At 37.7% G+C, this 13582-nt stretch overlaps 1 protein-coding gene and 1 long non-coding RNA gene across 6 annotated transcripts in view; one reads left to right on the top strand and one right to left on the bottom strand.

Moving 5' to 3' along the window:
- The window catches only part of C6H14orf39 (chromosome 6 C14orf39 homolog), a 29032-nt gene extending 19967 nt beyond the window's left edge, over nucleotides 1–9065 (top strand). For all 5 annotated transcript variants that reach the window (XM_064422965.1, XM_064422964.1, XM_064422963.1 and 2 more), the window contains 9 exons: nucleotides 1067–1206; nucleotides 1677–1744; nucleotides 3772–3857; nucleotides 3951–4015; nucleotides 5125–5192; nucleotides 5494–5633; nucleotides 6166–6301; nucleotides 7719–7776; nucleotides 8426–9065. In XM_064422965.1, coding sequence (XP_064279035.1) covers nucleotides 1067–1206; nucleotides 1677–1744; nucleotides 3772–3857; nucleotides 3951–4015; nucleotides 5125–5192; nucleotides 5494–5633; nucleotides 6166–6301; nucleotides 7719–7776; nucleotides 8426–8628 — 964 coding nt within the window. In that variant the 3' untranslated portion in view covers nucleotides 8629–9065. The remainder of the gene's footprint in view (nucleotides 1–1066; nucleotides 1207–1676; nucleotides 1745–3771; nucleotides 3858–3950; nucleotides 4016–5124; nucleotides 5193–5493; nucleotides 5634–6165; nucleotides 6302–7718; nucleotides 7777–8425) is intronic.
- LOC135302489 (uncharacterized) lies at nucleotides 6393–8100 on the bottom strand. The gene is made up of 2 exons (XR_010364086.1): nucleotides 7555–8100; nucleotides 6393–6643 (listed from the first exon to the last, which is right to left on the bottom strand). It is a non-coding gene; the product is annotated as an uncharacterized LOC135302489 (long non-coding RNA).
- Nucleotides 9066–13582: the final 4517 nt, after the last annotated feature.

Consider the following 13582-nt stretch of genomic DNA (forward strand, 5'->3'; position numbering starts at 1 on the left):
TGTTTCCTGTAGTTTTATTCTTGACACAGGTTTATCTAGAACTGATGTAACTGAAATATTTACTTTGGATTTTAGTTTTTTAGGTGGTAGATGTTTTGTACAGTTTGTTCAGTCTCAGTCCAGCACAGCACCAGGTATAAATGTAACTGCAAGAGAAAATAGACCTTTTCATCAGAGACACTTGGCTGAGGTGCTTTCAGGGGTTTACAAGAGCACAGTTTACACAGCTCACATCCATGTATATGAGTTTAATGTGTTAGGTCCTTATATTTAGCCAGGCTTATCACTGGTATTTTTTAATTAGTGTTGCTAATTTTACTCCACAATATCTTATAAAGTGTATCCTACATTTGATCTTATTTTTGTGTATGGAGAATTTCAAGAAGAACAAAAAGACTGACTCAGTTCTTCATTTGTTCTGAACAGCATTGTTCAGTCAACTACAAACCAGATGTTGTAGCTAGAAGCACAGAGGCACTAAGCAGAAATGCCAGAGAGAAAATAAAATAGAACTCATTATTCTAAAAAATAGTAAATGTTCCTGTGCCAAACAGCCACTTTACTCTTCATTGTTCTGCTAACCTTTGTCTTTCTGCACTGTAAAGGGCTATTTACCCTACACAGATAATTACCCCACAAGTGAAAACACTTGCTGCAGTTTTCTCTTTTGTGTATGCGTAGTGTGAGTATTCCAGACAATCTCAGAGAGAGAAAAAGTGATTTTAAATGTGAAAATGTGATTTCAGAACTACAATAATGAGGCACTTTGATTAAAGTGCAAAACTCCACCACACTAATACTTTTCCTTGATACTGACAACATTTAAGCCTACAATGTTCTTATGATTGGCTTATTACTCCTTTATGGCTTCTTTTTCAAAGATATTCTCTCTCTGATATTATTTAAAGAAAACCTCATTTTTGTCAACTACTGGTGCTGAAAGTGGTAGAACTTCCTTGACAGCACCCAATGCCCTTGAGAATCCCACTTATTTGAAGCAGCTATATTTTATGATTGCTTTTCTTTTGCAATGAGTAAGTTTTCTTTTTAATTTAAATTTGTTTAGGGTGTTTGAAGAGCGTGAACAGCCATCTTTGCCAAAGGGGAGACATCAGCTGTATAAAACATTGCATGTCCCTTGCATTCCTCAGAAATTTGTCCAGTCTGTACAGAGTTTTAGATTCTCAAAGCAAAGACCAGAAACAGGTGCAGTGTGTTTAATGACTTCAGTAAGCATTTTGGGTAATTTTTGTGCAAAAGAATGGGTAAGTGATGATAATAAACCTAGTGAACTGCTCAACTACTTCTAGTTGAAGCCAGGCTTTCAATGGAAGTTGGGTGCTTACCTTTTTTATGTTCTGGAAATCTTGTGTATCTGATTTCTCCCTTATCTGTGCAATGAATAAAGTAACCTGACAGATACACCCAATGTGTGGTGTCAGAAACATCTGAAAATAATTTAATCTCAAATCTGAAATACCTTTAACACTGTTTGCATTAGTACAGTAAATATTAAACAACTGTTATTTGTTTGGTACTTTCATACTTTGTGATAAGTTATTCTTGCTCTCTATTAAAAGAAAATGTATAGGGTTTGTTCCCAAGTTCTGTTTAACAATGCCATACTTTAGATACTTAATCTTATTGACAATACTGTGTAATATTTGTAAATTTAGGGAAAGAAGAAAAAGAGAAATCAGTGGTTACCAGCAGTTCCTCCAGCCTTGCAAAAAATTTATCACAGGTGTGTTGCTCTCCTTCTGGTAAAAATATGAAGTTATATAATCTGTTTTATGTGGTTGTTTAAATTTAAAACACTTCAAATATACCTCATGGTATGATATCTAACATAAAAACCTGTTAGCACTGCAAATTGGTAATCATGGTAATCTGCAATCATTTGGTAATGACTGCAAAAATTTTTCTTTGGTGTCTTTTCATTCTGAAAATATCTGTGTTCTTACAAAGCTCATTCTAATGCCGAAATCGAGGTGGACCATGTTACCAAGTCATTTTGTATAACAGTTTTTAGCATTTAAAATCACCTTTGTAGATTCTGTATGTAGCAAATATTTGGAACTCTAAAGGAGGACCAGAACCTTCTGTTACTGATGAATCATGAACCATCCACTCCATAATGAAGGGTTTCATTGAAGGACTGAGTGTACAGGACAGCCCACAGTTAACAGCTCCATTCTGACCAGAAAAGGAAATCTGGGCTGAGAGGAATAAAACCATGAACAATTCCTTGGTGCACTGCAGGAGCCCACAGGTCCTTTTCTATCTCTCTCCCATAAGAATATAGTTACTATGACATTTTTTAAATGGTGGAGTGAATTGCAGCTTTATTCAGATACAATATTTTTTATTCAAGTACAATAAAGTAATCCAGAAGAAAGCTGGAGGTATAACTTGCAAAGTTGTGAAAATCACCTGTAGTCTCATGGAGTGCAAGACCATTCATAGGAGCATTAGATTGTTAAAGTATTAAATGGAGAAATCAGAGGAGGTAAGGCCATAAGGGGTCAAAGAGTTTGTAACTGTGTTTCCTGTGCAAGAGCTTGGGGAAGTTTTTATCTCTAAACCATCTTTCTAAGGGATATCTCACTGGATCTATTTAAAATCAAAATTTCATGAATGAAAAAAATCGGGTAAAAAAAAAGTTAGCATAACCAGATGTGATTTCTTAAGAATTTCAAGGGAACTGAAGCATGAGGTGAATGAATCACTAAATGGTTTAGAGTGAAGTCTGTGTGGAAGACAAAGCCTTCATAACACAAAACAAGATGAAGGACAGTAACAGGACTGAGTGGGACGAGACCAGAAGAAATTTCAAGCAATTCTGATTTGTGACTGGCTTAGGGAGTTGGATGTGATGAGGATGATGGAAGGGCTGTTGCCAGGGTAATCTAGAGATGAAGCTGGGAGTCTGGGACCTAGAATTGCACTTAGACAATTGTAGGAAGCAGTAAGTCAAGGTTAAGAGAACTTTAAGAAAGGGTGATGGGAACAAGGAAAAGAAGATGGAGTCTGAGGAAAAATAAAAAGATTGGAAGAAAGAAGGTTGCTATGCTTCAGTAAAGGTGTGCTGTACACTACAGGAGTTGAATGGAGGCAGATTCTGCAGAACCAGCTCTTTTGTCCCCTACCCTGGATAGAACTCAGTTTGATATGTTTTGTTAATTAAAAACAAACAAGAACTAGACACTCCCTGCAAAATAACGTGTTATTTGATGCCGAGACATGGATTCCTCACCCTGCCCTTAAGACACAAATATCTGCTACATAGAAGAGTGACGGCTTCTGCTCTGATGAAAATCTGTGAGGTTGGGAGTATTTCCCTGTTTTCTGCAGTTTTTCCATCCCCACATGAGACCTGTGCTGACTGAGACTGATGTGGATGCTCAGTTGGCCTCCAGAGGCAGAGCCAGGCCTGGCCCCAGCCCTTTCTGTGTTCTCAAGCACGAGCAACCAGGCTGCAGCAGCAGCAAACCTGCATGAAGTTTGTAAATGGCACAGCACTATTGTGTTACAGAAAAGTTAATTAAACACATCTAGTTAGTAGTGCTGTGACTAAATATTAAAAAAATAGAGAATACATGGTATCATGCTGTCAAAATATAGGTAAAATAAAGAAAAAGTTTTTACCTTGTCTGATCCTTAATTTCTGGTTAAAAGAAGGGATTTCCACAGTCTAAGGAGAAATCAGAATGATATTGTTGAGGTGACAATTTCACTTGCTGCCTCATGTGAGTTTTTTCTGTCTTTTAGATGGTTATTGACACTGCAGGGACTAATCACCCACAAATTGCCCAAGTTCCATCAAGAGTGAGCATAAAAAACCAAGTGAAATTCAGGTAACTTTTCTTTAATAAAATAGCTTTCATTCTTGAGGCTGGGGTTTATGGAAATGATTCACATTTAAATAAACATTAAACTTTGTCTTTTAGACTGTCAGATCTTCCAAAGCAGTTGACTTCTAATCAACAGTTTGAGAGTGAAAATGCAGTAATGGGTAAAGTACTACAGTAATATTTTTTATAAGCTTGGATCATATAGTTACAAACTAGGAAATTCTAAGGACCAGATTTTCATTCTGGCATAGAGAGGGCCACTATTTGCATTTCTTTTCCACATTGGTTGTTTAGCTCAAAATTTGAGTATAGCAGACAGGCAGAGTACTAATTTAAATAGAGACTTAACTGCTCAGTAATGTGGGATTTAGTCTGCACTGACCATTGTGAATGAATGGAGCTGTCCAACACCTCTTGTAAATTCACACCTGAGTCTCAAATTACTTGGGTAAAATGAAGTCCAGTCTTAACATCTAGCCAGAAGGCACGAGAAAATGCAAAGAAATGAAATATAATAAACCCAGCAATTTAGGTATCTTGAAGAATCAGATCAAGATTATTAAAGATGAAAATTAACTGGAGAAAACATGCAGAGTGCTTACAGAAAATAGCCAGGGTAGCTACAAATCCACCTTTAGATTTTGAAATCACAAGGAACTGAACTTCAGTTTAAATATTTCTTTTTCTAATTAAACTTCTAATTTAGATGCATGTAAAAGATTATAGCCTAGATTTTTTTTACAAAGAGAACGCTGAAACACAGGACCTTAACCCACAGTGCCTGAGACATAGCACAGTCTGAAGCTTAGAGCAGAAACTCTGACAGCAGAAAGTCTGATAATGTTTCTTCTCATTTCTCATCCTGACTCTTGCCCAATTCTTTAAACTACACTTCATCACTGTCACACGGATGTGCTCTTTATGTTGTTCCCACCTGGTTTCTATTGACTATTAGCACTCTCAGAGGGTAATAGCTGGAGTAGGCACACACAGCACTCTCAGGGAACAATGGGCAGGTTTGAAGAACACACCAAACCACAAGCAGCAGCCTGAGCAATGCTTTGACAGCAACGAGTGGCAGAACAAGAGGTAATTGTTATGGACAGAGCCACAAAGTGGGTTATTAAGAAAACCACAGTCAGAACACTTCTTTACCAATAGCAATGCCAAGCTAGTGAACTTTTCTCAAGGATTCTTTCCCACAATGTCATTTTTATGTGTCTGCTTAAAATGCTGTTATAATACAGGCAGTGCTGTCTTTTTTGTGCAGCAAGCCAGGAGGCCAAACATGTTGATGAAGAAGCAGATGAGCACATGGACTGTTCGTATGTATCTCAAGTAAGAAAAGAATTTCTTATGTCATAAGGAAGAAGTTTATTTAGAATAGTCAAAGTATTCTAACATATTCTGACATACTTGATTCAGTTGGCAAGAGGCAAGTCTCAGAAATTGGTAAAGTGTCAATTGTTGCATAACATTTTCATTAATGTGAGCTGATGAAATGTTTTGAAAACACAGAACTGTAAATAAACAGGCTCAGTGCTGACTCCACTGAGAACATATTTACAATTAAAAGGAATAATTATATTTTGGGAAATGTTGCATGTTACAAACCTCATTGTTTATTTCTTTCTAATAGGATGTGCACACAGGTTTTAAGCCAAATGAAGATAATCCTGACACAGAAGAAGAAAGTGCAGAACCTTTCTTAAGAGCACCTAAAACACCTGATTTAAAGGGGAAAAACCCATACTTCTCAAAAACACCTCTATTTGACTCGTATGATTTCAACTTTTATTTTGATTATGAGCAAAAAGTTGTACTCACACTTATTGTATAAGCATTTCTGCTCTTTTTGAATGATACTAGAAAAAGAATTTTCTAGAAAGCTCTTCTGAAAATACTCAGATTTTTTTCCTTAGTTATGATTGATATTAATTTTCTTCCTACAGTATAATTTCCAGTTGAAGCAGTTTCTAAAGACCAGTACTTTGCTTAGAAATATATGAGACACATTGTCTTTTCCTGCAGTAATATTTGTCACTCTGATTTCTATCTTTAAACAGGCTTTTTTGTTTTTATTTGTTAAGAGGGCAGGGAGTTGGTAAGAACACCACCTCCCTTTACTTTAAAGAATTGTGTTATCTGTTCTGTGATGTAAAAAGCAATTATTGTTTATTTCAATAAAACAAAATGGAAGCTACGGGGATGCAAAATAGTGAAAAAAGAGGAAAAGGAAAAATAGAAGAAAAAAGCCATCTACATCACTTAAAAAACTATTAATCTAGTTTGCACCTTTCTGTATTTACAGCATTCAAAATTTAGGTTGTGAAGAAGGAACATCAAAATCTCCTGCTTTCTTTTCTCATATGAACTTCTCCCAGAAGTCACCTGGCTTTAATTTATTTGATTCTTCTCTGTTTGGAGCACAAAATTCATCTGATGAGGTAAAAATAATTAATTGTGAACATTACATTTTCACAAAGCAAAATATGTGAACAAAACAGCATTGACACTGAATGAGATTTTTCAGACTGGTTATCTTTGCCGCAAACGTTTTTTAATGTCTTGGTTGCTTTTAAGCTTGATGTTCTTTGAACATGTTTAATCCCTTTCCCAGCAATCCCCCCATGATGACTTTTAACCAAGTATGAATCTCTCTCATGTGGATCATGTACAAAAATACAGTGACTCAATTCTCCAAAAGGCTTCTGCTTCAGTGGTACAGTGCAAAATCCAAGTCCTCTAGCAGACTCCACAACTCACACGCTTCTCCTGTGTGGTTTTGTCTTGAAGTGAAGAGCAGTGAGAAGGGAAGAAAGGACAGTCTGTTAGGGTTACTGAACGGCAAATATGGATTAGCTACACTCAAATGGAGGAGCTTGGCAGGCAGCTAAAAGGAACAGGGAATGGAATCCAGGTCTTCCATTTTCTTTGCAGGTTCCCTAGCTCCAGTGCTGTAGGGTAATTTTTCCTCTCCTGGGCTATTAGGTAGATAACCGGGGATCCAGGGTGGATGTGTGCATAGGACAGGGCTTAGGCATCCCTGGGGAGTGTAGATCCAAAACCCAGTGTGCAAATGAGGGATTTGAGCCCAGGTAGCTCCTGTTGCAGGGGGTGTGCTCAGTCTTGTGGTTACTGGCTGGGAGCTGCAGCAGGCATGAGGGAAAGCACCATTCCATTCTGGGTTTGGCAAGATACCTGTGGCTGGTGTCTCATAGCATGAGCTGTGTGTAGGAGAGAGCACACAGGTTTGTGGTTTGTGAATTGTTTAGGAATGAGGTGGGTTTTCAGTCACCCAGTGCTGTCAGAACCCACATTATGTTGTGCCTGCTCAGCAGCAGAAACCAAGAATTTACCAGGCTGTAGCAGATCTGGGACTCTTTAAAGTTAGATGGGAGTTTTGAAGAACTTCAGTATCTATTTTAAATCTAAGAACTCATTTTAATGAGAGACAAGTGGTTATCCTGCTACTCTTTCTGGCAATATGAGGCCCTATTCAGTAAGAAGTATTTGCATTGTTGCTTGGAGATTTTATAAAATTACACAGATTTGAATAATTTTGGTTTAAAAAATCAGCCTTAAGTCAGGTCAGCTTTTGGACTGTTATCAGTCTGGGGTTTTTTTTCCTAGAAGAATGGAGGAAGGGTGTTTGCAGCTGCATGCAAATTCATAAAACCCATTTGATCAAAGAACTTACCTTGCAACTTTAGAGACTGCTAAATACCTTTAAATCCAGATTTTGTAAAGGAAGCTAACATTCACTGTGTCAGTGTTTTTCTCACTAAAAGAAAATACGTATCAGCATTAATGTTTACTTTTGCCTTTTTAATTTGTTAAATAAAAAATCTGTTTACATTTCAGATGGAGGAAAATTATTCCATGGGAAACCTGAACCCTCTGTCCCCACATGAAGATATTGGTAAGGCTGAAACTCAGATGTGCTTGTGTATATCAGCTCTCTTGTGCTTGTGTTCCTGTGACTGACAGGCTCGTGATCCAGCTTAACAGAGCTCCTTTGCTTGTCTGAAAGGATGTTCAGCTGTGATAATGTAGCTCCGTGGTTTGTTGTGCTCATTTGTGTTTTTACTAAACCTTTAGTTTAAATCTTCAGCTCAAATCTTCCCTTGCATGTTGGGCTCTAAACATCTGATGTATCATGGAAAAGAGGAGGTATGAGAAAGAAAGAAATAGGGGTAGTGTTAGGTGTGTTTGAAGCAAAATGAGAGGACTTGCAAGGGAGAGGACAAAGCCCAAGTATTTCAATGAGTGATCACATTTTTCTCCAAATAAGCACTTTTGCAGATTCTATTTACAAATACCTCTGTTGCAAAATGTATCATGCAGAAGTGTTTTGTTGTTCTAAACCTTCAAGTGCTCCACAGTTTATTCCATGTCAATTGTAATAACAACCCCCTGGAAATATCATCTCTGGTGCAGCAATAAACATACAACTGTAGGGTGATTCTCAGTGGGATAGTTGGCACAGGATGTTAATAAAGAAGCATATGCTGAATGCAGTATTCACTCAGATTTAATCTAATAACAAATATTATATGTATTCCATACAGGAAGCTTCTTTGGAAAACCAGAAAATGAGGATGCATTTACCTTTCCCTTCCCCTCGGAATCAACTTCCCATGCATTTGGAGACGGAAAAGATGATGTTGGTTTTTCATTTGCCTTTGGACAGGATCAGAGATCATCACCGTCTCCTTCTATGAAAGGTTTTCATTCTTCCACACAAAATACAAAGCCATTTACATTCTTTTGAATACCTTTGACTTCCTTTAAATTATTTTCCTACTTAGCCTTGACAAATGTTTCCAGTTTCTTGAGTTAAAGTACAAAGCATTTCTTCTCCTTCCATTTCTTGTAAGAATACATTATTGCAATTGCTGCACTGTATGTTCATCAACCACACATTTTGAGATTTTCTTACTTATCTTTGAAATGTGTTTGTTCATAAACTGTTATTATATGCTTTTGCTAAATTGGCACTCACAAACAGAAATATCATTTTAGAGTAGAGTGTTATGTCAATGTCTGTGAGAGCATTCAGCTTCTGACATAAACTAAATTGCTTGTGTTAGTTAGAATGACTGTTGTAGCAGTTAAAGCTGAATTTGAATTAAAGACAATGTTCTTGAGAATTCTGTGTATAACAGCTGATTCATAAAATATTTGAAATAAACATTTTTGTTAATGTTATGTTAAAGTTTTGTAGGTATTTCTTAATATCTGAAGTGGAACAATGACGCAATTGTAATACTTAATATTTCTTTCCTTTTCCTTTTCCTTTTCCTTTTCCTTTTCCTTTTCCTTTTCCTTTTCCTTTTCCTTTTCCTTTTCCTTCCCTTCTGACAAAATCTCAAGGGGAGTAGAGTCACTTCCCCTCTGCTGCCCTGCAAAACCCTTAATGACCAAAAGCTTGATTATCTATGCCATGTTTCTTTTCTGCCAATTTCCTAAATGCCTCAGGACTAATTTTATGCCTAGAGATTTGTAAAAATTTGATTTTTTTTTTAATTGGAAGTGAATCAGGAAGTTTTAGTGAAATCCTGCTGAGGTCCAGCTACTAAGAAGTGAGACACAGCTTTTCTAATCTACTGCATACCTGTCAATCTGAAAAACCTGAGGTAGAGGCAAGTTTGAGTCTCTACCTTTTATTTTACGCTGCTGATAGACATTCTGAGGTAATTTAGAAACCCAAAAGTTTAATTTTGTTTGCTCAGTTATTCCATAACCAAAAATCATTCCTGATGAATTCTGTTATCCATGCCTAAGATGCTACAGTGTAGAAGTCAAGGGTGCAGGCTGAAGTGGGAGAAACCACAGGCCTAGTTCTTGCTGGATGTTTACTGACACAAATTGGATAGGCTGATTAATAACAAAGCAGAGAAAGCTGCTTCAGAAGAGGCAACTTCTCAGCATTTGGGATACTTTTCTGAGGCCTAATATCATGAGCTGCTTATAAACACACACTGGGATTTTTTTCATTGGTACCTGTCAAATTCCACCTAGAAATGTTCCCTGGTTATGCCCATAAAATCAATAGCAGTGGTGTTGATAGGTGGCTGGCACTGGTACATCTCTCACTGTCCAAAGTCATTTTGGTTTGCCCTTTACACCCTCAGCCATGACATATTGCACCCATTTCCAGCCTGAAAGCTGAGTGAAGAGAGATTCTCTTGTCAGTGTGGCAAGGGCTGCTTGAGAGCAAACACCAGGTACTGCAGGTATCCCACAGGTGACCAGCTGAGCTGGAGCCCAGGAACCTCCAGAAGCAGCAGCAGCTGGGAGCTGTAATCCCTTAAAAGCTGTGCAGCTGTCAGCAAAGTGACAATATGGTGACACTGTGCACTTGTGCTGTGAGTCCTGGCAGGTGGGGGTGCCTTTTTGTTCTCTCCTGGGATTGCACAGAGTAAAACAGCTCAGGCTCACAGCCAAGCCCAAAGGTACTGACTGCAAAAACTCCTCTTGAATAAGCAGGGCAGGGATTGGACTTTGAATCTCATAAGACTATCCTAACCAGAAGGTAAATGTTTATTTAGAGCCCTGATATCTTTACTGTTCCACTTAGGTTTTTAATTGAGTTTTAGACAGAAAACCACTTCACCTGAAATATTGCTTGTAAAAGCTAATGTGCCACACTCCATTAGGTTAAATAAATATTATAATAAATATTTTGTGTCACCGACCTTGTAGGAAATATAGTGATACCTGAATAAATAAATTCTTTAATTTGTTGAGTAAAAAACTTTAAAGAAGTTTACTGACAAAATTTACACTCTTATCTGCTGCTGTGGTGAGGAAGACATGGATACCTTGGTTTCCTCTCTCCCACAGAAATAACAGCTATATGGAAATGTCATTTTTCTGATCAGAAATAACATAGAGAGCATTTCTACACATCTGCCTTGTTCTGCAAAGTGGTCTTCCAGTAAAAAAAAATAAATTCATTTCTAAAATAACATCTGGAGTATCATCTACTATTTTACTGATAATTTTACTGATATGTAAATGTAAAGAACATTTATAAACAGTTAGGGATATTTGGCTGATAAAGAAGCAACTGCTGTGTAAGTTTGACACTAAAAAATAATTTAGAAACTATGAGGTAAAGACTATTGTAATGACTTCCAGGGGTTGTGGAATATAAGATTTATTTTAATGTACTGCTGTTTTATGCCTTCACCACTTTTAATAGGAAATAAGGCATTCAGGCAAACTGTTCTCACTCAGAAATCAAGTTTCATGTTCAGAGCAATTTATGAATTTTCTGTAACTTCAGTCCAAGAATATCAATCTAAAGTGCATATGCCCAGCATAACACTCTGCAGGATGAATTTTGTTGTGCTGTTGTGTATAATACTTAGGGCATAAACCCACAAGAGTTATTTATATTTTATATCAGAAAAACTGTATGACTGGGGCAACTGAGAGTGTTAAAATTGTCTCTCAACCACACTGAATTGTCAATGGCAACATGTGAATACTTTGAGGAAAACAAAAAGTTTATGTCATGACATTGTAGGCTCATCTAATTGCTCACTGATTAACAAGAGCAACCAGAATTCTGAGTTGGAAAAACTGCAGTGGTACAAATCTGGAGTTATGACCCACAGAGTAGATCAGAGAACACTGTGTATAAGTAGTGGCTTTATTTTTAGCTACATCTTTAACGACAGCACTGAACCCCACAGAAATCCTACACATCATTTCATCCCCAGTCTGGGCTGTAGGAAAAGAAAAAAAAATGGTTTGAATTTTTCATTTCAAGACCATGAACATAATTAAAACTTCATGTTGGGAGTACCAGGACATCTCTGCCTGTTTGTGGGTAAGTGCAGGCTTTGGGGGCAGGGGCAGGTGAATCACTGCATCCTAAGAAAACAATCTTACACTACAGCATTAATACGTTTAAGTATTTCAAGGAAATAAGCTTTAAGTGCTACATATTGTAACAGATTGGAATGTGTAGACTTACAGTATTAGATGGTCATAATCCCCCCCGTGCAAGGCTGATTGCAGGGGTAGCAAGAGTTGGGTAATCCTTTTGGGCCAATGGCATAAAACAAGGATTAGTTTTTCATTTACTGCAACTGAGTGGGTCATTAGGATCCAAAGACACTAATGAGCCTGAACAGGCAATTGGATTCTGGTTTCAAAGTTATGGGCTAGTTTGAAAGGAGATTGATTGTGTCTTTTAATGATTTAAAACATGATGTTTTGGTGACCTTTTGCCTGAGAAAAATGAATGAAGGATGTAGCGGTGGAACACAAACCTGGAATGCTGACTTTTTTCCTCCTGAGACTTGAGTTGTTGCCAGATTCGTTGCCTTAGAGGCTGAATGGCTCATTTAGAAATATCTCTGTTGCCTTGCTTTTATGTTCTGCTCTTGATGTCTCCAGAGTTGACACAAGTCACATGCAATCAAGTCTGTATTCCTGGTGGACAGGCACTGTCCTAATATTCTCTGACTCACACCCAGGTTGTTTGCAGCTCAGCAGTTCTGCTTCCAGACACATCACTCTGTGTTCTGATGCTAACATCTTGCTGAGAAATTGCCTCTTGGCACGTTGTTTCTTGGATCCTGTACCTTGCTTGATTTGATGTGAAGATGATGCTCTTTTTAGCACTTGCAACACGTTACCTTTGGAAAGGTAAATCTTTGCCCCCACCTTGCTACATCACAGATGTTTTTCTTTTCAGGAATCACTTGAATTCAGCAGTAATAGGTATCTTCTTTTTGGTTCCATTCAAATTAAGCAAAGGTATGAAAGAAATATCAAAAGATGCTGATACCATGCTAATAGAATGTTTAGACATACAAAAAAGGAAATACTTTGACTGTTATGACTCCATAGGAGAATTAGTGACAAAAATTTTAATAACATTATCTTAATTTTCTGTATCATATCACAATCCACAAAGCATCCATAAAGTTATTTCATACAGCACAGGACTTGATCCATCATCCTTTGAGGCTTGGCTTGGGGAAGGGAAAGAAGTAGAGGATCAAGTTACAAAAAGTCCTTGCTAGTGGGGAACCAGCTGTTGTGACTGGTGGGAAGCTTGGAACTGACAGTCCAGACTGAAACTCAGCTTTGAGCCTGCAGTTCTCATCTGCTCCCTTCTGCCAGAGCAGGACTGCCTTGAGCTAACTGTGGTCTCTTGCTGCTCTCTTCTTTTTCTTGAGGCACATGTGTGCCAAATTTAACTGTTTCCACAAAATTCCTGATGCTGTGGTCAGTGATGCTGCTCACTGCCACAGCTGCAACAGCTCCTGTCCAGAAGTTATGGGTAAAAAGTGGTTAAAAATGTTTCTTAACTATTACAAAACCACTGGAAGTGCTGTTTCCATTGCATTCCAGGGAGGTGCCAAGCCTCTGAAGCACTCCAGCCATCACCCAAGCTGTAAAATACAATTTCAAATCGTGCCACATGGACTTAAAAAATCCCTGGGCACAATACATTCTTCAAAGTGGTTTTTTTTTTTCCTTGGTAATGAGCACCACCGCTCATGTATCTCACTCTACATACATTGAAGGAGTTATCATAGGCAGTTGGTTATTTCTTTTTCTCCCTTACAGATGGAAAAGGCTCTTGTAAAACATGCAGGTTGTTCTCAGTATCATCTTTAATGAGGAGGTGTTAAACTAAGGCCTGAGCACCTCTGCTCAGTGCACACCCAGTGTTGCCACTGCTGCTGTTTTGTTGAAGG

Source organism: Passer domesticus, chromosome 6, assembly GCF_036417665.1.
Source record: "Passer domesticus isolate bPasDom1 chromosome 6, bPasDom1.hap1, whole genome shotgun sequence".
Taxonomy (NCBI): domain Eukaryota; kingdom Metazoa; phylum Chordata; class Aves; order Passeriformes; family Passeridae; genus Passer; species Passer domesticus.